Source organism: Gymnodraco acuticeps, unplaced genomic scaffold (genome assembly GCF_902827175.1).
Source record: "Gymnodraco acuticeps unplaced genomic scaffold, fGymAcu1.1, whole genome shotgun sequence".
Taxonomy (NCBI): domain Eukaryota; kingdom Metazoa; phylum Chordata; class Actinopteri; order Perciformes; family Bathydraconidae; genus Gymnodraco; species Gymnodraco acuticeps.
In genome coordinates this window covers 6,028,103-6,050,958 of record NW_022990295.1, presented here as the reverse complement: position 1 = coordinate 6,050,958, position 22,856 = coordinate 6,028,103, and the positions used below count along the sequence as shown (strand labels likewise).

Here is a 22,856-nt window from a genome sequence, read left to right as displayed (position 1 = left end):
GTGAGGAGGGAGGAGAAAACACAGGGGCCACAGGTGAACACAATCGGGTAATCAGACACACCAGGGAAACTAACGACAGGGAACCACAGACAGATCTAAACAAGACAAAACACAACGCAGACAGAAAACCAAAGACAGATCTAGACAAGACACAACGCAGACAGAAAACCAAAAACAGATCTAGACAAGACAGATCGTGACAGATAGTTAGCCGTAACATAAATAATTTTTGAGGACAGCGTTGTTTTGTAGCGGAGAGGCCATAAAAAACGCTTTGCCGCCTTGACCTTTTTGATCATGGCCTTTCTTCCACTTTGGACTTCACGCTCTTCTCCTCCACATCTTCAATTTTCTCCCCGCCGTCTACATTTTCCTCCCTAAATCAGACATGTTGGGTTAGAAAATGCCTGTATGGTAATTACATTGAACTTTTACTTGGCTTCAGTATGGGTCTTTCTTCACTAAAGACTACAGGGCAAGCTTAGAAAATGATGTAATGCAATATGACCAAACCACAAGAAGTCCTAGGCTCCCAAGCACTAGTGCTATTCGTGATTGTACCGGAAAAAGTGGTATTACATAGTGAATGAACAAAACTTGCTAAAATACTCCCTCTGCATACCTGCTGGGAATGTCTTCCTCCGTGCTGCAGTTCTCGTCTGAATCCTCCTCAGATATAGATGCTACTTCTCCATTTTCCTCAACAAATTGCTCCTTTAAACCAGCTGTCTTCAGCGTGTTCCTGTATGTCTGCTCTGCGTGAGCCTTCGCATTTTTCTGTCAGTAAAAGAAACTCAAAGTTATGCTTGAGGGGAACATCATTCACAACGTGATGTGATCTTCTCAGTTTGTAACTCACCTGTTTGACCTGTTCGAACAGATAAGGCCGTTCGCTAACTCGTGCCTTCATGTCCCGTAACTCCTTCATGTAGTCTCTCATCCTTTGTTGGTCAGCCTCTCTTCATGAAAGAGAAGATTATAGTTTGAGCTCCTGCGGTAGGCGCGTGTGGTTGTTGTGATGCGAGTTGCAAAGGTTGAACATTTGGAGAAGAACGGGCTCACTTGTCCATTACTCACCGATGGTGCTGAAGTTTGTCATTAAACACTTCTTTCAAGCTCTCGTGTGGGTCCAGCAGCTTGGCATGGAGAGTGATAGTCTTCTTCATGGCCTGCGACCTCGTTTGGTGCTTCCTCAACCACTCGGCACTCTCTTCATTCTTGCTATCCCTTATCTCCATTGACTTTCTGTGAAGGTCAGAGGATGGACCTATTTAGTGTGTAGAACCAAGAGGAATACAAGTATAAAATTCCAAAGAAATATCAAAAATAATCCAACTCACCTGATGGCCATGCAGCGCTTCCTTGCAGCATCTGTGATATATGTGGGGAGTGTGTCTGCAGACAGGGATGTTAAAGCCCCAAGTGACTTGCTTCTGCTGATATTACTTTTTGTAGGTAGCTGTGAAGTAGAAACATTTTCATTTGTTAGCTGAAATAGAAGCCAATATATTAGTTTACCACATATCATCAGTGTGTAGACTGAGGTCGGATGCATTTATGAAGGCCTTGTATAGACATGCCAAATCAGAGAGACTGACAATGCCTGGCAAAAACAATACATCGTTTGAGAGGGAAATTCTAACCATATCAGTTATAATAAATGTCTATCTTTTTCCTCTTTACTTCATTATGTTTTTGTTTCAACAATTACTGCATGAACTATCAATAGAGTAAATGTCATCAACATTCACAGAACATGTCAAAGATGAATTAGTGACATGTCTTTAAGATGACACAGTTTGGTGCTAATGTCTATGATATTCAAAATAAATAGAGTTGTGTTTTCAGAGTCTCTTTGTTTTGGCCTATGTGATGTTAATCTACAAATACTGTGACTGAAGAAGCTTTTTTAAGTGCCACACTCAAAACATTGGCAAGTACTATGTGGCAAGTATATATATAGTATTAGTCAAATCAGAGGAATTTGCCCAAAAATGATTGGCATAGCTCATATAAAAAGATCTCTGGTAATTGTATAATTTTGGGCAGAGTGATAAATGATATGAAAGGATGGCAGGAAGGAACTTTCACTGATCACAAAGTTCCTTCTACCATTTTGGATTAGTGTAAATTACTGTTATTCTTATGAAATTACTGTTATATTAATTCTGCTCAGAAATGCCTTCATGTGAATCATCCACCCAGACACATTTCTAGGAACATGTACTGTATAGGGATGGTCATGGTGAAATGGGGACAAGTCTAAAAAAGAAAAGCTTGAGTTGAACTTGATAAATTATGAGGTGAAGAAGTAAAAATATAACTGAATATTCCCTCTGTAAAGAGGACCCATTGAACATATTTGAAATAGCTCTCTTGTTCCACAACTGAGGGGACTGGTCTGAACAGGACCAAAAAAATAACACATAACCCCACAAGAACTTAACCAATGCAATACATCTTTAACCATCAAACAAGGACACAGAATAGAGAGTCATATGTGACCAGGTCAAAGTTATTTGTCACATTTTATGACATAAAAACGTCTTTGAGGGACGGCAGGAAGACACAATAAAGTGTTGTACAGTTGGCAAAACGGTTCTCTTGTACCCATTAGGCTTTTATATAAACGAGCAAGGGTTTAGGTAATGAGTTTGTCATCTAGAACATGTGAAGTTTTAATAAATAAAAAAAAGGGAAGGGTATGACAAAGTGGTGGGTGGATGTGTCTTGAGCCATGCATTGAACAGAGAAATGTAAAACTAAAATGTTTAGCCATCTGGGCCTGGTGCGTTGGAGTCCTTGATGTCTTCTTATGTAATTCCTCGAGAGATACTGGCCCTTAAAGACATTTATGTAATATTTTTGCAAAAGTTATGAATTAGTCTCAGACCTACCTCCCATAGATTGACAGGGGATTATTGAAATGTGGATAAAAACTTCAAAGCAAAATATTAAAAACAATAGAGACTGAAAAAGATAAGCCCATATTCTTAACCGAAACAGGTTAAAATAGGCAAATAAAACAATTATAACATATTCTTAAAATGGTGTCTGTGGTAAATGATATGTTTTACCTGTGATTCTTCAGGGCTGGTCCTACTTTGCCTTGCAGGGAGAGCTGATGTCCTCAGAAAGAAGGGCTGACATTTTATCATATCTTTACTCTGAGATTTTCTCAGCCCTTCTGTCTGTAAGGCTTTGTGCAGCCTGCTGAAGTCAGGGACACGCTGGAGGATTTTTGGCTGGAAGCTGGGTCTCTCATCCAGAAAACCCAACTTTTCTTTCCTGTTGCGCTCAGCGGAGCAGAGTTTGGGGCTGCCTGACACGGTACGATTCTCATGTGGCACTGCCGTCTGAGTGGGGACATGTCTGCCAAGCTCCTGGTCTGCACGGAATTACAGTGAGGTGATGCAGAAGAGTAAGTCATGTCACTCAACAGTATAGTAATAATAATAATAATACATGGTATTTTTATAGCACTTTTCCTAATGCTCAAAGACGCTTAGTGTATCAGATATACTGTATGCATCCAATATAACATTATATAAACAACATAAACAATTATTCTCTTAATAATAAATGTCATAACTTTGCTTTTGTTTTGTAAAGGCTACAGAGAAGCCAACATTGGTACATTTTGGTTTAAATATGAATAGGGCTGACTGTGACCATGAATTAAAAAGTGAAATGGTAAAGCAGTGTTTCCCCTAGGATGGAGTCATAGCAGCGGTGCTAAGGCATGCGGGCCTAGCTAAATGTGAGCGTGTGGAATTTTTTCGTGTGTGCGCGTGCGAAGTGCGCCCCGCCAATATGTATGTGTCTGCCCGCACAAGAAAAGCTCTTGAGGCTCTACAGGTGTATTTTGCTAAATAACCTTTATTGAACATACAGTAACACAAATACTACACATCCACATAACAAACAATCAAAATAAAATGTATGCAATTTAATCATTTTAACCTGCTTTATTTGGGGGTGGACCTCACATCCTCTAGGGGGGTCCGGAGGCATGCACCCCCGGGAAGATTTTTTTTTGAAATGTTGAAGTAAAATGCATCAATCTGGTGCACTTGAATGAATGAATTTATGGATACAGCTCTCAACACTCAGATGAAAGGGAGCTGTATACTTTTCAATAATCCAAACATCTTTAGAATATGATCACAACCAATAACAAATCATTTAAACTTGTTTATTCTTATCTTATGTTATCTAGTTAGTATTCTTTATTTTCCTTTATGCATATTACTAATCACTCCCCTTTTAAACTCTTTTTTACTGTCCTATAGTACGCATTGGAATGAGTTCTTACTTTATTTTTTACAACTATATTAAATAGTTAAAGGTGTGCTCTCTCTAGCTCTCTCGCTCTCGCTCTGTCTCGCTCGCTCACAGAGGCTGTGTGGCCACGGATTATTATTTTAATGTATTTTTTTGTTGGTACCTGGCTGGCGCCCCATAGCAGCGGCGCGCATACATTCACCCAGTGTTTCCCCTATATAATTCAGCAGCGGCGCAGCGCAGCTGCTGAATGTATATAGGGGAAACACTGGGTAAAGACACATTTTCAGCAACTTCTTTGAGACAAATTTAGATCATATACAATGTATCTATGAATTCATGAACAAAACAAGTAAAACAACATGGGTTTGAATGTTGTCTAATGCTTATAAAAAGGCTTAGTTTCTACAGGGCATATGCTACTATGAATTTTGATGAATCAAGGAAGACCCACCTTTCAGCCGTGAATCAGACGGGTCTTTGACCTCTTTGTGAGGAGGTTTCCTTACAGCAGTAGCCTTAGTTTTCTGATCTTCTGTGTCTTGGTTTATCAACGCTATTAGCTTCTCCCTTTTCTCCTTTTCTTTCTCCTGGAAGCTGAAAGGTCTTTGACTAGAGAGCCAGAAGTCCCTCCTGTGCTCAAGGCCCTGCTTCCTCTCCTTCTCCTTCAGCTCCATCATCTCCTGATAGAGGGGCTGGATGACGTGGCTGGGCACTGGGCGAGCGCAGAACTTCCTCTGACACTCAGCCGTGGCCTCATCTTCTCTCATCTCTTGTGTTGTTTTAGATACAGCAAACCGTTCACACTGTGTCCCAGCAGGAGCCAGCCTGGAAGCCCTGACTGAACCATTCTTCCAATTTGAAGAAAGACAGGCTGGAGAAAATGACTTCTCTGATTGCCTGAGATGGTTCAATGTCTCTTTGCCTGAGATCAGGGCAGAGGTAGAGGAAGATTTCCTCATTCCCAAATGTCTGAAAAAGGTATTTGAGAAAATAAATGTATTAAAATGATGACTAAATATGAAATACATTTAGGAAACCTACTTGGCCTGATGTTTCATTTCATTTCTTGACTCTGGGTCCACATCTGTTGACAGCAGAGAGTTCTGATGAATCCTCCTCTCAAGCTTCTCTTTCTGTCTCCTTTGTGTCTCCTGCAGCTGCTGCCTGAGGGTCTCACTCAGGGCCTTCAGATGCTGCTTGAGCATTAACTCTGATCTGAGTCCATCTTCCAGCAAGGTCTCCAACTTTGGCATATTTCTGAGAGCTGTGACATGAAAATAAGGAATTGTTTACTTCTGTTAACTAATCATTGTTCTATTTGAGTTAGGGTTTAAATGCATAGTCCATTGATCTATTTGTCTATCAAAAGAAATTGACAAAAAATCACAACAACAAGTTGAACACACATTAACATTACTCACTCAGTTATCATTTTTCAATTATTTGATCTCTGGGCATTTTCTTATATTGAACAGTTGAACTACATTTTAAATAAGAACAGAAATTGAACAGAAAGATTATTTCTTTTTTTTTAAAGGACTTAAGATAATTTAAGTAATATTCTTGTGCAATAACAAAAACAGTCCTTGGTTTCAGCTTCTTAAATGTGAATATATTTGGGTGTATATTTATAAGTGTTTATTGGTTTTTCTGGGATGTTGTAATTGGCATTTTCAATATTTCCTCACAATGTTCAACATAAAATATTAAATGTATCTAACACATTTTTCGAAATGGTTAAATTAAGTTAATTATTATAGCAAAATCTTTATTTTTTACAAATATTTTTTACAGGTCTCAACTCAAATGAGACCTGCTGACAACTCCACCTCCAGTGTGGTAATGGGTTACCGTGGTAACCAAATCGTCGCGCTCTCAACCTAGGTCTGGCAGTAATATCATATAAAGTCGATTTAGTAGCTTTCCCTAAGTTACGTTACCAAACGTATATACTAAAACACTTATATGCTAAGCTTCGTTCTATTTATAAAAATATTGTTAAATAAATACAAGTAATAATCATATGCCAACCTGCTAAAAGACGAGTTTTAGGAAGTGTTTCTCGACGTATTCTTCCAAACGTAACTTTGAGCAAGCTAACTTCTACGTTATATATCCGCTAAAAACACTCACTGCAGCTTATTCGCTAAGCTAAAGAGGACTGTTGTTGAAATAAAGACTAAAACAAGAGTATTAACTACACCTGAGAGAAAACAAGTATCTTCTCCAACACACTCTCCTCAGTTTTGGTAGCATTAGCACTGTTTGTGGACAGAAGCAGAAACGACGGCGGCCGCGACAGTCATACGTCTACGTGACAGACGTCTTCTGTGATTGGACACAAAACCCGGAAGTACTTCTACTGTCCATGTCAACAAAAACATGGCTGGGTTACAGAAAAAGGGACACAGCTGCTGTTATTAGGACAAATTCCAGGGGAAAACATCCGTCCGATTTTCATATGAAAGTATCCAGACTTCAAAGTTGTCCTCCTGTTTTTTGCGGGGCTTGTTCCATGTGAAGACAGAGTAAAGACAGAATTATGCACAAGCTCTCAAGGGCAACGCTGTTCCTAAACGGACTTGGTCGGTGTTTAATTGCAGAAAAGTATGTATCTGCTATAAAAATCACCAGCAGAGGATTTGTGTGTGCAGAACATAGGGACGAGTCTGGCAAAAATGAGGTTTATGATGTTATTATTTCCGGGGGAGGACTGGTTGGATCTGCAATGGCATGTTCCTTGGGTGAGTGACATATTTGTTCATGCAAACCTGCACTACATAAGATAAACCCATAGAAACGTTTGTGTATTAGTCTTAAAGCTACTAAATACTAACTCAATTATGCAAAAGGAGAGTCTTCTACAATGTTTTTTACACTCGCAACCTAAATATGTTATTCTTACTGTATCAACACTGCTGAGATCTAAACACTGTATCAACACTGCTGAGATCCATTTATGTGCTTCCAATTGTATACATGTTTTTTTGCCAGGCATGGATCCCAACTTGGAGGGTAAGAAGATTCTTCTCCTTGAAGCTGGCAACAAGAAAGTGATGGACAAGGTCCCAGACACCTACAGCACCAGAGTTAGCTCCATCAGTCCAGGCTCCGCCTCCTTCCTCACTGGTAAAGTATATACTTAAACAACCTGGCACAAACAAAAATGAACATGTCTTATACTATTTTTGGATTATGTTCTTTTTTAAAGACGTTGTACTTTTGAAAAGACAAATTCATCACAGACAGAAAATAAATCAAAAAGTTATTTTTTTTGGGATTACCTCCCTTCCTGTGAGAAGTGAAATGGCTCCCACAGCGTAATCATGGGATCAGACACTGTCCAGTCACCCAAGCTTAGCAGGGATCATACCTGACCGGACTTGTTCCTCCCTGGGCTTGATGGATTTGTCTGTGAAACATTTTCTAAGTCTTAAATTTGCCACAGTGGATCTAGAATCCATAGAAATAGCTAAACATTACCCATAGACGGTGCATCTAGTTATTAACCATATGATAGTTAAAAAGTACGGAGCAGATTCATTTTGTAATTTTCCGCAGTGTTTAGATCAATTAGATCATTTCCTCTGCTACCCCAAAAACAAACAAATACAGATAAACATTTATAATAATAATAATATTACTTTGGGTAAATTAATTTGATTGTTTGAAACATGAGTTCATCCACATTTATCATGCTTCATGTCTTAATTGTTTAAGGTTAGTTTATGTTTATTGTAAAGCACATGGTTGCACAATGAAATGCAGTTATAGTCCCTTCATGCTAAAAAACAAAAAAAATGGCATGAAACAAAACAAAAATAACAACCATACATTATCATGTATTACGCTGCACCATTGTATTTTTATAACAGATAATATATGCACAGGTGCCAATGAGAAACAGACACACTTGAGCTTTGCTCTACATCTCAAATAACCTCCTTGACCTTGTTTAACCCGTTTATCTGATCAAAGATTTTGCCAATTAAATCTCAAGAGAGAATTTGATAAGAATGCAGTGGTGTGTGGTCATGAAGTTATTGGAAATGTTGTGCTTTGCTGTGACCTCGATGCCTCCGAATGGCGCCTGTGCAAAAATTAAAAGGCAACAACTTGTAGCAGTAACTTAAAACAATGATTTACATTCTTATTCTATTATATTTGAGGTAATTCCATAAGATATTGCCCTGAACAGTCTTTTTTAAATGGATTGGCATTCATTCATATGCACTTGACTTCCACTGAGAAATGTTACATTCATCCAAATCATCATTTTTGATTGATTACAATTATTTGCAACACATACTACTTTAGGTATACATTGTTGCTTTCAATTAGTGTTGTAATTGTTCTGAAATGTGTTTCTGCACACACAGGTATTGGAGCATGGGATCACATCACACAGATGAGGTGCAAACCCTATAAAAAGATGCAGGTATGTTGAAATATTGCATCACAATGTTTTAGTAACTCACATTTATGTGGTTAAAAGTTCATAGAAAACAAACAAAAATAACTAAAGCCAACTTCAATATGGAGCATCTTCCAGAAACCTCCTGTTACACAATTTGAGTTCTTCTTCACATGTCCTCCAGATTTTCTAGTTTTAAGAATACTGTCTGTATTTCTGTCAACCATCAATCACAGCACCATACAATTTGTGAGGAGAAAAATCTGTGACACTCGGCTTCTACTCATTCATCTAGCTTAATGAACAAGCAACACAATACTGTATCATATAATCATGTGTATTCTATGTAATTGTTCACATAAAAATGTCTGGAAGCAGGGGTTTCATGTAACATGCATTTTGTTCATACCTTCGTGCAATTTATGCCTTAGTTTTGAGCAGTTTGGCAGGATCTGTGGCAAGAGCAATGCCAAAGAACACAAAGTATATTTATAAAAAAATCAAAAAGAACATTTCCTGGCATATTCGAAGTACTGGAGTTTGACCGTGCAAGTTTTATTTATTAAAGCCATGTTTTCAATGAAGGATAAATCATTTTAACGTCCCCAAATTGGTAGTCACTCCCCACATCTTATAATTACGAAGATTCATGTGAACAACGGGAAGAAGATGAAAGATTAGGAGAGCGGTTGTTTGCTGCAAAGTGAACCCGCTTTACGGCTCTGGGTGCAGGCTCAGTCGCTCTTGTAAGATGTGGTCGGTGTGAACCGAACACCCGACCGCAGGGTTTCTCTCTGGGCCTAAGATGTCATCATGCAGTGCCTTACAGTGATTATGGTAGTATGCCTCTCCCATTATACCTTCACTCTGCTACCACTGCTTTGGCTTGTTTGCCGATTGAATCTCATCATATACATTTCACTGGAAAGTATGTACTGCACATCAGCTCCAAATAACATTCTTTCCATGCAGTAAAATGTTCATCCACGTTAAATGTCCAGTAAGCATTGAGGGTTTGGATTGGAAACACAAGGCAAACACAGTTTTCTTCCATTAAAGCATAATTTTGGCTACTTTATTCTCTTTTAAAGTTGCGAGTTTATTCTTTGAATCGTGAAGTATGTAGTAATGCATTCTTACCCCAAAGCTGCATAATTTCACCCAGCACTAAACAAAACCAAAACATTTTTGGGCTGGTCTCCGTAAATCTTTCTTTCTAACCACTTATCACAAGTTGCAAACCCACTGCCATTAGTGGTTTTCTGTAGGGTATGTCCCCCCTACTTTATGGCAAGTTGGAAAAAAGCAGTGCAGCAGCATATTACTGCAAAATGAAGGGTTTTGTCACCATAGTTACAACCCAGGAGAGGATTAACCTTGTACAAACACTTTTCACCCCCACATGTTTAAGTCAAACAGTACTTTCAGGGTTGGAATTAGAGTAACCTAAAACTATATCTCATTCTGCCGCTTTCGGTTGCGGATAAATATTGACTTCCTCTTCATGTTCACAAACACGCATTGGTTATTTATGTTTCCAAGAAAATGTTTTCTAAAAATCCACATCACAAAATGTCATGTAGTCTTCTACCTCAGAGAGCTCCATTAAGCTGAAGGCAGCCGAGCAGCCGGAGGGTGTTGGTGACCCTCATGGCTCTGGGTTGATGTCTGTAGGCTGTGCCAACCTTAGACAGCAGCTAACCACTTTGATGTGTTCAGCTCAATGAAGCTGCACTTCTCTGCCCAGCTATAGCATTATAGCATTTAAGGATAGAGTTGTAGACCACAGGCATAATGAGTCTCTCATTTAGGTTTGGGACGCCTGCTCAGATGCCCTGATCACATTCGATAAGGACAACCTGGAGGACGAGATGGCATACATCGTGGAGAACGACATCGCTGTGGCTGCTTTAACTAAACAGCTGGACAGCCTTTCTGGTAAGCACAGCAGTTATGATTAAAACATGAAGCCCCACACAGTAAGCAGCAGTGCTCTGTACGACCTTTTGATTCCTGTTCCTTCTGCCTAATGGATGCTGAGTCTGGCAGCTAATGCAGCCACATTTATTCCATCCTTCCCCCAGGTTTGTTTATTTGTACTCTCTCCTGGTGACTGTTTTTAAAGACGAGTTAAGCCCATGGAGCCGTTTATGTTTTTCCTGCAATTTCAATCAAACCCTCACATTTTGGGAACTGCCGGGCCCCGTCACCCTCTGAGGACACGTGAAGTGGTCCAGTGACCTATTTAAAGTTACCATGTGCTCCCAAACTTCACCACCTCTAGACACCAAAGCCCTGACAGTGTATGGTGCTGTAATGCTGTTGACATTTGACCAACTTTTGTGAGGTTCGCAAATAAAACTTTGCTCTGCTACGTGCTTGACAGTATGTGACATATTTATAAAACAGTTTTCAACATTTTGCACCAACCAACGGATGTGTGGTTACGGCACGTTTTTGCCTCATGTGCCTTCCACTGTGCCTGCTTCTCTCTCTCTCCTCCCATTTTAGCCATGATGTTGTTACGCTCAAGATGCAGTACATGAAAAGTGTGCACCACGACAGCTGGTTTCAATGTAACCCTGCTCTCCATCCTCTGGAAACCCACACTTGACATTAGCGCTCAGAAACCAGTAGCAGATCTGTGCATGGGTCCCACTCCAAGTCGGCACGAGGCAGCGTAGCTCGGGATCCTTTCATGTTTGGGTTGACCTGCTGCTGATATTTTAGGAAGAGTGCAAAATCCAAAAAGCAGGCAGCATGTGCAAAGTGTGGCGTGGTGTTTTTGTAGATAAACTTTATTAGTTAGGGCAATGTGGCAGGCCAAGATCATTAGGGAGATTGTCAAATGTCAACTTTTGCAGCTACTGTGTGCCAGGGAGGAAAACCAATGATATTTTATGAAGTGGTTTATAGATCTCCCACTGCTTTGGTTGCAGAAAAAAAGCATCCTCTCGATTTGGAAATAGAAAGTAGTAGTAGTGTGATGCTACAAACACACAACTGAAGATTGATCCTCTTGTTGTGAGAGCCTTACCAGTTGCCTTTTTTTTTTTAAGGACCACTGTTTTTCTTTTCTGTCGCCTTTGTAGTCACCACGTTTATGTCCTTGTTGTTTGTCAGATAACGTGCAAGTTCAGTACAGGTCCAAGGTGGTGAAGTACGCGTGGCCGATGCCCCACCAGGCAGCTGACTCTATCCCATGGGTCAAGGTCACGTTGGCCAGCGGAGAGACGGTTCAGACCAAGCTGTTGGTTAGTTTAATCCCATCAACACAAACTATAAGTCTGCATTTCTTTAAGCCTTTTTTGTTTTTTACTTTTGCTCATCTGTTTTCAGATTGGTGCAGACGGACCAAACTCAATGGTGCGCCGGGCCCTGGGGATACCCACAGTCAAGTGGAATTATGACCAATCAGCTGTGGTCGCTGTGCTGAATCTATCAGAGGTGAGCATCACATTCAACACATTCTCCCCACAATTGATATCCATAAAAGATACACTCTTAAGCAATAACTATTGGGTGTTACTGAGTGAATTTACTGTTAAGTGTTTTTATTATGATCGTCATTTTAATGTCAAATCCATCCAGAAGTACCCTTTGTAATATTTTATGTAATAAGATATGTAATTAGAAATGTGTGCCATATAATGCAATGCCACAATACTTCAGTATGATATTTGATTAAATCTGATGTATGTGTTGTACAGCCCACAGAGAACAATGTCGCATGGCAGCGGTTCCTCCCAACTGGACCCATTGCAATGTTACCGGTAATATATCTGCATTATTTACTGCAGTATTTTTTTCTACTCGAAGTCTCCTTGGGTCTCATAAGTATTTGATAACTCTTCACTAACCCCGCTCTGTGCGCTGCAGCTGTCGGACACAGAGAGCTCTCTGGTGTGGTCGACCAGCCATCGGCTCGCAGAGGAGCTGCTGGAGCTGGATGAGGAGAGCTTTGTCGACGCTATCAACTCTGCCTTTGTGAGTCATGCCTTGTTACCATTAAACTGCTGATGTTGTGTTCATAGACAGTCTAGAAGATATTGCAACATCTGTATTTGTGCTACATGTGGCAGGGATTCTCCATAGACCCACTTAAGTGTTGAGCTGTTTTTCTGTGACTCATACAAACAATGCTGTCATTGTTTGGCCCAAAAGTTATACAATACTAATATTTCACTAAGAGAATGGCATACCTATCCATTTTTCTTGTGTTTGGAGAAACTCCTTTTCCCCAAGCTGGCTATTTTTACTGGGCCTGCTGATGGACAGGGTCACCACGGTTGAGTCATGTTCGGTTTCAGGCCTGGTTTGCTAATTAAACCTGTGGTTTCCCAGTGTCGACCATTACTGCATGGAATGTTTTTAAAACAAAGCTAATTCAACTGCATAGCCAGGCCGGCATCTTCTTTTAATTAGCCCAGCTCTCAAAGCCCTGCCAAACCAGTTAGTTAGGGAGGGGAAAAATAGTACTTTCGCTGGCCTGAAGTTCAGCTTTACTCCTATGTCAGCTAATTTATTTGACCATTCAAAGGGATAATGTCTGTTTTGTCTCTCTTCTGGTCGTTATTCATTCTGTGTGAATATGTCTCTGTCTGTTTGCAGTGGAGTAATGAGAACCAGTCGGAGCTGATTGAGACGGCCGGCTCTCTGTTCCGCAGCGCCCTGTCTGTCTTAATGCCGTCCGCAGGTTCACCTCGACAGCTTCCCCCCAGTGTGGCGGGGATCAGCCCGAAGTCCAGGGTCATGTTTCCTCTGGGCATCGGTCATGCCTCAGAGTACATCAGGCACCGCGTAGCTCTCATTGGGTAAGATAGCCATAAGGAAAGTAATGTTCTGCACATTTTGTAAGTCAAATACTGTTAAAAAAAGTCCTGAATATCAGATTTATATATGAGTATGCATAGGAGTTGTTCATTGTTTTCTCTACTAATCATTAAGTTAATTGAGGAATGTAACTTCTTATGCTATTGTACTTTAATACAATTTGTGATACATGTACTTTACTTTAGTCTTTTTAGTTTTCTGTTACTTTAAACTTATAATTTCAATGCAAATAATCTTAGTTAATTACCACAAAATATACCCCACATTATAAATGATGATGTTTAATAATGGATTCAGCTACCAGGCAGTATATAAAGTTGTTTTAATTAGCTCCACGTAACTAGCCGCAACATTAGTGATGCTAACATATCAATTCATCAATAATTATAATCCAGTGATATAATTATATTATTCTGAATGGGCCACTCTGCGTAATGAGTACTTTTACTTTGCTATTTCTAAGTATATTTTGATACAGAAGTGCATATTTATATATATTATATATAACAGTATATTTTTACATTGTGGTTTTGCTACTTTTTTTTTAAGTAAGAGATATGATCTGTTCTCCATCACTGGTTTTTCAGTGCATAAAATAGCCCTCTGTGAGTGGAATGCATATGAGGGATATGTTTGTCTTTGCAGGGATGCAGCCCATCGTGTCCATCCTCTGGCGGGTCAGGGAGCCAACCTCGGCTTTGGGGATGTGGCTTGCCTCACAAAGCTCCTGAGCCAGGCAGCCTTTGACGGGAAGGACTTGGGTCAGTGAGAACTCTAAACAGACACAAGCACTGCAAACCATAGTGGTTTCCGCTAAGCTCTTTTCCATAGCCCCAACTCAAATGCATGCTGTTGATCCAAATTATAAAAAGCAACAGCTTTTCCGGCAACATTTTATTTGATGTGTTTTTGTCTCTTCATTCTGCCAAGAAAGTAAGTTGGGTTTTGAAAAAAAATTAAATGCTGTTATGAGAAATGTAGTTGTTTCCTTCCACTGTTCCTTTCCCTGAAGTCAAAGCAGCACCAGTGTTTTGACTTAATGCAGAAAACATATGAAAGACAGACACAAGCTTATACTATGTCTTCATATTCTCTTTGTTTGTTTGTGCAGGAGCAATACAGCACCTGTTAGAATATGAAACTGAACGCCAGCGGAAAAATCTTCCCATGATGGCCGCCATCGACCTGATGAAGCGCCTTTACTCCACTAACGCCGCTCCCGTGGTTCTCCTACGCACCTTTGGTCTGCAGGCCGCCAACATGATCCCAACGCTAAAAGTAAGCTCCTCTCTTCTAGCTTCTAAATCCAAACATTTGTTCCCACACATTCCAGTGGACCTGGCCATCTCACAGATAATATAAACCACCTGAACTCCGCCTCCAACCTGACCCCACCCTCCACCCTCTTTTTCTGATTACACGGAGCTTTACTTTAAAGCTAAAAGCTTACTAGCGGTGTCTATAATTTCCAGGGTTCAGAACCTACTACTATGGCATCTAAGTTTAGCCCCAAATGTAGTGTTACCAAAAGTGTGTGGGTGGGGTGCTGGGCTGGCCCTCGGGCAGCGGACAGCAGTGTTGGCTTGTGTTTTCACACCCCTTTTATTACCGACCACTCATGTGAAATGACTTTATTCCCTACTAAGTGATTCAGACCAACACAACTGTAACCGGCTGTAAAGGCAGTTCACCATGTTGGCACAAAAGTTAAACGTGACTTTTTTCCATATTAAATGTTGAGAGTTTGCTGGTTTACAGGTCTTGTTTAGAGGCCAGCAGTGCCACGCACTTGTTACAGGCTTTTTGTACGTGTGACTCAAAGGTTACGGAGTTTCTGAGTACATGTCTTTTTTTCCTCTACAGGAGCAGATCATGTCATTTGCAAGCAAGTGATGCATTCGTTTTCAGTGGATCTTTAAAGATTGTAAGTTTCAGAGGCTGTAAAATGTGTGAATGTAGAAACAATTAAATACTAAGATATATTTTAACCGTTGTGATCGTCTTCTTTCTTGTCTTTGCTTTGGTGCAAAATTAACCCACATCTACAACACTGCATTTTAGCTGGTACAGAAAGCAGAAGAATGGCAGAGTAGACTTTAATAGCTGTTTATTTCATTACGTTATCACTCATTTTCCTCATATTGAGCAGCCCTAATGAAGAGCTACATTCTCGGATGAAGGTAACAGTATTGAGAATGAATAGTCATAATCCAATGTTTGTAGTTTGATAAGAAGCTTAATTTTATTCTCAATTTAAAGGAAAAATAACGTTTACTTCATTGACAATTTGAAAAAGAGAAGACTGTCTGGGTATAAAAATGTAAAAGTACACAAAGTATATTTCTCATGTTTTATTAAAACATACATGTATACAATACACTTTTTCACTGGATTTAATAAAAACAGCATTTTACTATTTTCAGTCATCTTGATATTCATACTGATACATACATACAGGTATATCTGATCAATTGTGCAGCGCAAAGTTTTTTGCAACGTAAAAGCAGTTCCTGGTGAAGATTTCACTAATACACATTTACATTATGTATATACAGCAGTAGTTATTTAAATACTGAACGAACAGCAAAAGCATGGTTTACAGAACAGTTAGATGCAAATGTTAATGTTGGATAAGGATAATTTAAATAGACTAAATTATATAAAGTTATATAAATATTTGTACAGTTCACAAGAGCATTCAAAAACAGAATTCATAATGGCTAATGTTTTTGAGAAAACGGCATCAAATGAAAGAGCTGGGTTTTAAAGCTTTTACATTTTTTGCTTACATTTTTGCTGTTTTTAATAGCTGTAAATTACGTTGTTTGATTCACTATCCATGCTTAATGAGAGGTTATTGACCTCTAAAGTTTGACCTTGGGCCCCTGCAATTAAGCAATGCTGAAGGTCCTTTCCACTGTAGACAAAACAAATAATAATGGCTGGACTTTAAAACTACAGACATTAAGCCCATACATGTAACAGCTATACAATTCAGTCTGCCAGAGGCCTCTCCACGGCGCTCTCTGAAGTCATGGTCGATCCTACTCTAGTTGATGAATATATATACAACTCTTTTGTCGATATCAAAGCAAACTTCTTAGCTACACTATCTGCAAATAAAGTGTTATGTGCAAAGTTGAAGACAATAAGCTGTACAGTATGGTTACAAACTGCTCTATTTCCAATAGTGACTATGAGGAAATGAATTCAGGTTAAAATAATTAACCCCTAGAATGTGAAGAAAGTTGATTTACAAGCATGAAAGATTGTTGCTGTTTCAGCAACTAGTCTCTAAATAAATCCCACTGTACTGTACAGTGCACACCAGGATCATAGTAAGTACCATTATACCATGCTGGTTACCCTCCACACTTAACAGGCAGGCGAGAAAGACATTTCAGATCAGACACCCCTATAAGGAATCAAAAATGTAAACGTTTTAAAAAAAATAAAGTCAGCCCACCAGTTATGAGCTCAACATACAGTAGAAATAGCTGGCCTTATAAAAATATAGTGATTTCTTTTTTCAACTGTTCTCAGAGTGTTCGCAGGGTGCGGAGGTTGAGGGAAAAAGAGGAGGGGCGTGGCCGGACCAGGTGTGTCTGATCAAGGGTGGACGGAGGACGGAAGCCCAAAAGTAACAAACTGTCCCTCTCAGTGCCGGCTGCAGTGACAGCGAGCCGTTCTTAGTGGATGTTGAGGTTTCTGAAGTAGTCGAAGGTTGCCCCTAGGGCCCAGCTCGTCTCCACGTTGTTCACCTTCTTGGCTAGCTGTTGAACAGATTGACAGGGGGGGGGGGGGTCATTTAAACCACAACGAAACAATTTCAACACTGTACAGACAGAATATGAACATTTTGTCATGTAGCTTTTCATATTTTTTAACTCTTAGACTCCTACTCTCCATATAGTAATCTAGCACTGAGTCACTCACCTGCAGCACAGTGCTGTCCTTGAAGCCAAAGCCGTCCTTTAGCAGACAAGTGATATATGTCAAATCCATGCAGAGGAAGGGGCTGATAGCACGGTACTTGGTCATTTTGTTGCACACTGCAAACACAAATAGCAACAGGTTTAATATACAATTGACAAAAAAAGGATATTACACCTTGTTGCATTATATCACGATGTCACATTCCATGTTTTAGCAAATAAGCAGCCTTTCTAACCCCTATGCTACATGATTAGAAGATAACCTATCTGTTTTGTTTGGCTGAATAAACAGGGAGGTGCGAGGAGAAGGGCTGAGGGTCAGCACAAGGCTGCAGCAGGGTGGCGGTGTTAAATAGCCGTGTACACAGTTTGTGTGTTTCAGTATGTGTCAGCCCCCAGGTGGTGTGTGGCTGTCAGGTGCCCTCCTGCCTGCACCAGACAGACATCTTCAGCCCAGCTGCCAGCCTGAGCTAGACATGTTCCTCAAGACCATGTGACAGTGTTCTCACAACACAAACAGCCTTACATAACACATCAACTCCTTCCTACTTGCTCAAATCTGGTTCTACATGGACATTGCAAGTGTCAATCACTGAAGCTAATGAGCGCTACAATGTTTTACAGTGGTGTTAGCATGTATTTGATCTTTTATAAACTACATTTGTCTTATAACCCATCTCCATAATACATTTTACTACTGTATTAAATTATTTTCGACAGGATGGGCTCTGCCAATTGTGCCAAGTGTTTTTGATACAAAATACGTTTGAGTGTTTTTGCTGTTTAGGGCCTGGACTGTTGCATTCAATTCAGTGGTTAAAGGACTGATATAACTTGTAGATTGTTGGGTTCATTCACATGTGTATGAAACCCTCAAGAAGATAACATGTAACTCTTACCTTCTTTGGCTCTCTTCTTAAAATCCCTGACTTCAACCGCACCACCCCGACTGCCATCTGTGCAGAAAAAACAAACATGCAATTTGAATACCTATTTTGTGCAGGGGAAGATAATTAGCATGAAAGACGATGGCACTGGAAGGTTACTCTTTGCTCTGCACCCACTCACCGATGAGGCCAGACTCCACAGCTCTGTCGAAGTAGTAAGAAAAGGCGTAGAAGACACTGCTGCCCTTCACTTCATAAGGCTGGTGCACTATTCCTTTGATTACCTTCAAAACCTCATAGTAGCACAGTTTATAGCCTGCATAGCCTGTAGAGAGAGAGAAATGGTTAAATGTAGACAAAATAAGACTTAACTTATATAGGAAATGTTTGAGTAAACAATGAGTTAAAGGTGTTTTGGGGCAGCGATGTTTGGAATGCCATTGTGAGTCTGGAGGCCGAGTTTGAGGTTAGACAGTGTCTGAAGCTAGGGGTTCACCGTACAAGGGAAGCCCCAGAAGGACAAGTTTCACACAGCCTCATGGGTATGGTTGGCTCAATTGTGCCGGCAAAACCATGTGATAAATAGAGCGGCAGTGAGTGCGGCCCTGTTGGGCTGTCTATTTTTACCACATAATTGTGAGCGGTCCAGATCAAGCCGCACAAAAAATAACAACTCAGGGACAAGCCCAGCATCCTTTGGCTACTTGACTGTGGTATGGGAGTGACTGCCTTATTTGTGAAGTTAACTGACAGTTTTCTTTTCGTTTAAATACAAGGTTGACTGCAGTATAATTGTTCAAGAGGGAACACAGAGAGAGAGGATGACAAAACATGCGTTTGGCGTCAAGGTTACTGAAACTTCAGTGCATAAATGTTCTCATGAGACTGTATTATACTGTACTCGATTGTTTACTGGAGTTGAGAAAGGAATGTGTGGATCACTTCATCCAAAGCACTGGGAAAGCAATCTAAACCTCAGGGTGCTTTTATCTTACCGTCAGGAATCCCGCTAACTTTGTAGGTGGTTCCACCAAAAGTTACGTTTTCAGTGAACTTTTTCGGGAGGCAGGAACTTGAGAAGACTTTCCAATCTAGACCTGGGAAAACAACAACAAGAAACAGTTTTGTAATCTTCCCTTTATACATTTATGAAAGAATGGCCAAGACGGCAAATAGGGAGGCTATAAGAAAATACTTTACCATCGGCTCCTAGTGCTCCAAGAGTCGCCAGTCGGGCCGCAAAAAGTCCATTTCCCAGGTAGCTATTTGATATTGACATATAGAATATGAGTTATCAAGCTAAATCTAAATAATTAAGAATATAGCATCTTCTTTATCTGTTATTTACCTGTGTGTGTAGAGTTGATAGGTATGTTTGAAGAGGTTGAAATTAGCAATATAAGTGGCGGGAGCAGACTGAATCGTTTTCTGTTGGATAAAAAACAATGTTAGTGTGGCATTTTTGGTAGGAAATTATTTAAACAAGCTTATACAGGACATACAAAAATTCACCTTTGACTTGGGAAGGAACGTGATCTGTGTTGATCCTCCACCCAGGTCCAGGATGCCCACTGTCCTCCTTGTGTTGGAGTACAAGTGACCTATGGAGAATAAGCTCAACATTAAAACCATGATATGACTCCTCTTCAGTGAAACAAACAGAGCATAGTGTGTATTACTTTAGCTTAATCACCAGTTTGAGTTAGAACTCGTTCCATTCACAACCATTACTGTCAGGATGATGCATGCTTACAGATTACATTTTTCCCCACCAAGAGGGAAAAACATTTATATTTTTAAGATTAAGGTGGTGGTTTAAAATAAATGAGATGATTCCATAGCTGTGTGAAAAACGTGAGGAAATGTTGCTTGTTTTTGCAACCTGTTTGGGGCCAGTGATTCAAACTCATAACCTCAGACAGGAGACAAGAGTCTTTCACTGCCGGGCTTCTGTGTACACTGGAGCCTCAGATATGAGCCTCTTGACCACTAACACCAGCATAGCAAAACACAAGCAATGTCTTACCTGTAAGGAAGTTCACTGTGACCCAGGCGAGGACTCCTAAAACAGCACATGGGTGAAAATGTCTGTATTAGTGTAAAAGTGATTACAACGAACCTAGGCTCAACTTTCACATTTAAATGTCTTAACTTTTTAGTTCAGCTCTCTGTCATTATGCTGATATTAAAGTTGGTGTAACCAAAATGCAGACCAACCCAGGTAATTACAATTGTCTCGGATGTCAAGTTATTGCGCTCATAAAGTAAGGATAATGAATGGCAGATATTGTATGATGAAACATTACATTGTGAGGGTGTCTTAATGAGTGATGTGGAGGATCGCACTAAATGATTGGGCGTGGGGCAACAACTCACACTGGCTTACTTATTTGTCTCAGTGAGGTAGAAATAGAGCTCTTGTAAAAACAATTATGAAAGAAGCATTGTCTGATGCATCCGGAGTAAAGGAGGCACTTAAATCACCTGATATATCAAATATAACTGTCTTAAATAAAACTAATACAAATCATATGTTTTGTTTATTATATATAGTACGAATTGGTTACAGGACATTGAGAGTTAATTTACCTTCTTTTGCTCCGTTCAAGATAGAAACACTGTTGTTTGGCACGAAGAAAGGGGACTCGTCAAAAACCTCTCGCACCTGTAGATGTTTAATAACAGTTATCAGCTGGATCTGTTAAAACACAACAAATATTCAAGGCTGCACACCCAAATATTCTGCCAGTGGCAGGATAAAGTGTATTCAGGCTCTGGTTCTGTTTTAGAGTGACAGATAACCCAACCACAAGCATGGCTGGAACAGTAGCCTGGATTTAATACTCTAAATGACAAATATGGTTACTCCACACAACCCCACAACAGCTGTTTTTTTGCAACATGATAGCCACCAAATGGGCAGACTTGCTGCTTTTTTTCAGTGACACTTGTAAGCACTTAGTGGTTTCTCATCCCGTTCCATGGCGAGACGGGTGCTGTTTATACCAAACTGTCTGACGGCAGAGAGAAAACATGTCTTACCTCCTTCAGAAGAGCATTTGCCTTATCCTCAGGCAGCAGACGCAGACCCGCTGTGGCCTTCAGGACCACCGGCGTCCTCCTCCAGTCCTCTTCTGGCACTGTCTTCTTGGCAATTTTCAGCAACTGACGGATAGTGTTGCCACCCTATGGAAAATATGACAATCAGTTACAGGCAGCTTAGTCATCAAATGGAGGAACATTTCATAATCAAACTAAGATATTTATTCAGTGGTCAAAGTCTTTAAAAACATGTGTAAATCACAGGTAGCAGACAGCAGCAGTGACAGCATCAGAAGCAGGCATTTTTTGTAATTACACACTGTTTACATCACATGAACCCAACCCAAAGAAAATCCCAGTGGTTTTGCAGACTGTGAACAACTCCCTAATATACCTGATAATTAATATTGATTGATGGTTCAAAGGCGCATACATACCTCCTCAGGGTTGTCTTTATAGGCAGAAAGACCAGGCTTCACGGCGTAGTACATTTCATTGTCCAGGACTGGCAGCTCAACTAAAAAAGACGTCAGTGTCAGTGAACAGATCATAAACAAGAGGGATACTACTGGGAGAAAAATAGAAACTCAACTACATATAATTGCATATTTTCCCTTTTGCAACTCATGATATTTAGACTGTATCACCTACACCCTGACCTGCTGCCTACACATATGAGTCAGGCAGTTAACATTACAAGTGAACCTCAGCCACTTTCAGCAGCTGTATTGCTCTGGCCCTGTGCCGGTGAATGTTTTTTCTCACACCACACAGTGAATGACCTAACAGCAAGTAGACAGAGTGGGAGCCAGCAGTATATGCAAATCTCTATTGGTTTAGGTAGAGAGAGGGAAAGTGGTGCACTTACCAGGGTCTTTCTGGATGAACTTATAGATGTGGATCCTGCTGCCCGTGCTCCCAGCGTCAAACATGATCCCGTAGAAAACCCGGCTGGTGTTGACGGGGGAGGAGGCTTCAATCACCGAATGGAAAACCTCAGCTCGGTGGTAGGGCTCAGGTGCAGGATGCACGACTTCGGGCACCGGGTGGAAAGCCTCTGGTAAGGGGTGTAGGACTTCAGGTGCCGGGTGGAACACCTCGGGGATCACGGGGTAGATCGGCTCACCCGGCTGTGGGACTACAGGCTCCGGGTCGGAGACCTCAGGGAGGAGGTTCTCCGTGTTGTCAGAGTGTTCCCGGTAGCGGTAGACGTGGGGGACGTAGCGGTGGTGCCGGTAGTAAGTCGCCTCCACTATGAGGCTCCCAGCCAGGAGCCACAGGGAGAAAGTGAGGAGCAGGCTCGGCGTGGCCATTGTTTTCACAGCCGGGGAAAGAAAGAGACAGGAGTAAAGATGGAGGAGAAGAAGAAGATATGGTGGATGCTGCTGGAGTTAAAGATTGACAGGGGCCCCGCAGAGAGAGAGCGAGAGAGAGAGAGCGAGAGAGAGAGAGAGAGAG

At 40.6% G+C, this 22,856-nt stretch overlaps 3 protein-coding genes across 4 annotated transcripts; 1 reads left to right on the top strand and 2 right to left on the bottom strand.

The window, feature by feature from the left end:
* Positions 1–92: 92 nt before the first annotated feature.
* On the bottom strand, positions 93–6,768 carry fam161b (FAM161 centrosomal protein B). Of its 2 annotated transcripts, none has more exons than XM_034222582.1 (9): positions 6,319–6,768; positions 5,329–5,551; positions 4,739–5,256; positions 3,078–3,388; positions 1,341–1,459; positions 1,078–1,245; positions 860–959; positions 623–777; positions 93–377 (listed from the first exon to the last, which is right to left on the bottom strand). In XM_034222582.1, the coding sequence occupies exons 2-9, from the start codon at positions 5,538–5,540 to the stop codon at positions 296–298; spliced, it is 1,665 nt and encodes a 554-aa protein (XP_034078473.1). In that variant the 5' UTR covers positions 5,541–5,551; positions 6,319–6,768; the 3' UTR covers positions 93–295. The 2 variants fall into 2 exon arrangements, with proteins under 2 accessions (XP_034078473.1, XP_034078474.1); XM_034222583.1 differs by having other exon boundaries at positions 6,491–6,768.
* On the top strand, positions 6,616–15,522 carry coq6 (coenzyme Q6 monooxygenase). The gene is made up of 12 exons (XM_034222584.1): positions 6,616–7,031; positions 7,282–7,416; positions 8,667–8,725; positions 10,513–10,639; positions 11,825–11,955; positions 12,041–12,148; positions 12,412–12,474; positions 12,581–12,688; positions 13,313–13,515; positions 14,180–14,295; positions 14,646–14,812; positions 15,398–15,522. The coding sequence occupies exons 1-12, from the start codon at positions 6,830–6,832 to the stop codon at positions 15,425–15,427; spliced, it is 1,449 nt and encodes a 482-aa protein (XP_034078475.1). The 5' UTR covers positions 6,616–6,829; the 3' UTR covers positions 15,428–15,522.
* A 348-nt stretch (positions 15,523–15,870) lies between these two features.
* entpd5a (ectonucleoside triphosphate diphosphohydrolase 5a) lies at positions 15,871–22,856 on the bottom strand. The gene is made up of 13 exons (XM_034222297.1): positions 22,267–22,856; positions 21,836–21,915; positions 21,399–21,542; positions 20,946–21,021; positions 20,383–20,418; positions 19,869–19,957; positions 19,705–19,784; positions 19,557–19,618; positions 19,352–19,453; positions 18,538–18,681; positions 18,369–18,425; positions 17,471–17,586; positions 15,871–17,307 (listed from the first exon to the last, which is right to left on the bottom strand). Exons 1-13 carry the CDS (start codon positions 22,709–22,711, stop codon positions 17,224–17,226), a joined length of 1,515 nt encoding a protein of 504 aa, XP_034078188.1. The 5' UTR covers positions 22,712–22,856; the 3' UTR covers positions 15,871–17,223.

Excerpts from the sequence above, each read along its gene's own strand:
- entpd5a (XM_034222297.1), bottom strand. The coding sequence starts at position 22,711 with ATGGCCACGCCGAGCCTGCTCCTCACTTTCTCCCTGTGGCTCCTGGCT. Across the intron at positions 21,916-22,266 it reads GTTCATCCAGAAAGACCCTG|TTGAGCTGCCAGTCCTGGAC; the intron begins GTAAGTGCACCA and ends CGTCTTTTTTAG. Across the intron at positions 19,454-19,556 it reads TGGAGCACTAGGAGCCGATG|GTCTAGATTGGAAAGTCTTC; the intron begins GTAAAGTATTTT and ends TTGTTTTCCCAG.
- fam161b (XM_034222582.1), bottom strand. The coding sequence starts at position 5,540 with ATGCCAAAGTTGGAGACCTTGCTGGAAGATGGACTCAGATCAGAGTTA. Across the intron at positions 1,460-3,077 it reads CCAGCCCTGAAGAATCACAG|CTACCTACAAAAAGTAATAT; the intron begins GTAAAACATATC and ends TCTACTTCACAG. Across the intron at positions 378-622 it reads GAGGAAGACATTCCCAGCAG|GGAGGAAAATGTAGACGGCG; the intron begins GTATGCAGAGGG and ends TGTCTGATTTAG.
- coq6 (XM_034222584.1), top strand. The coding sequence starts at position 6,830 with ATGCACAAGCTCTCAAGGGCAACGCTGTTCCTAAACGGACTTGGTCGG. Across the intron at positions 7,417-8,666 it reads CTCCGCCTCCTTCCTCACTG|GTATTGGAGCATGGGATCAC; the intron begins GTAAAGTATATA and ends CTGCACACACAG. Across the intron at positions 11,956-12,040 it reads CGGTTCAGACCAAGCTGTTG|ATTGGTGCAGACGGACCAAA; the intron begins GTTAGTTTAATC and ends ATCTGTTTTCAG.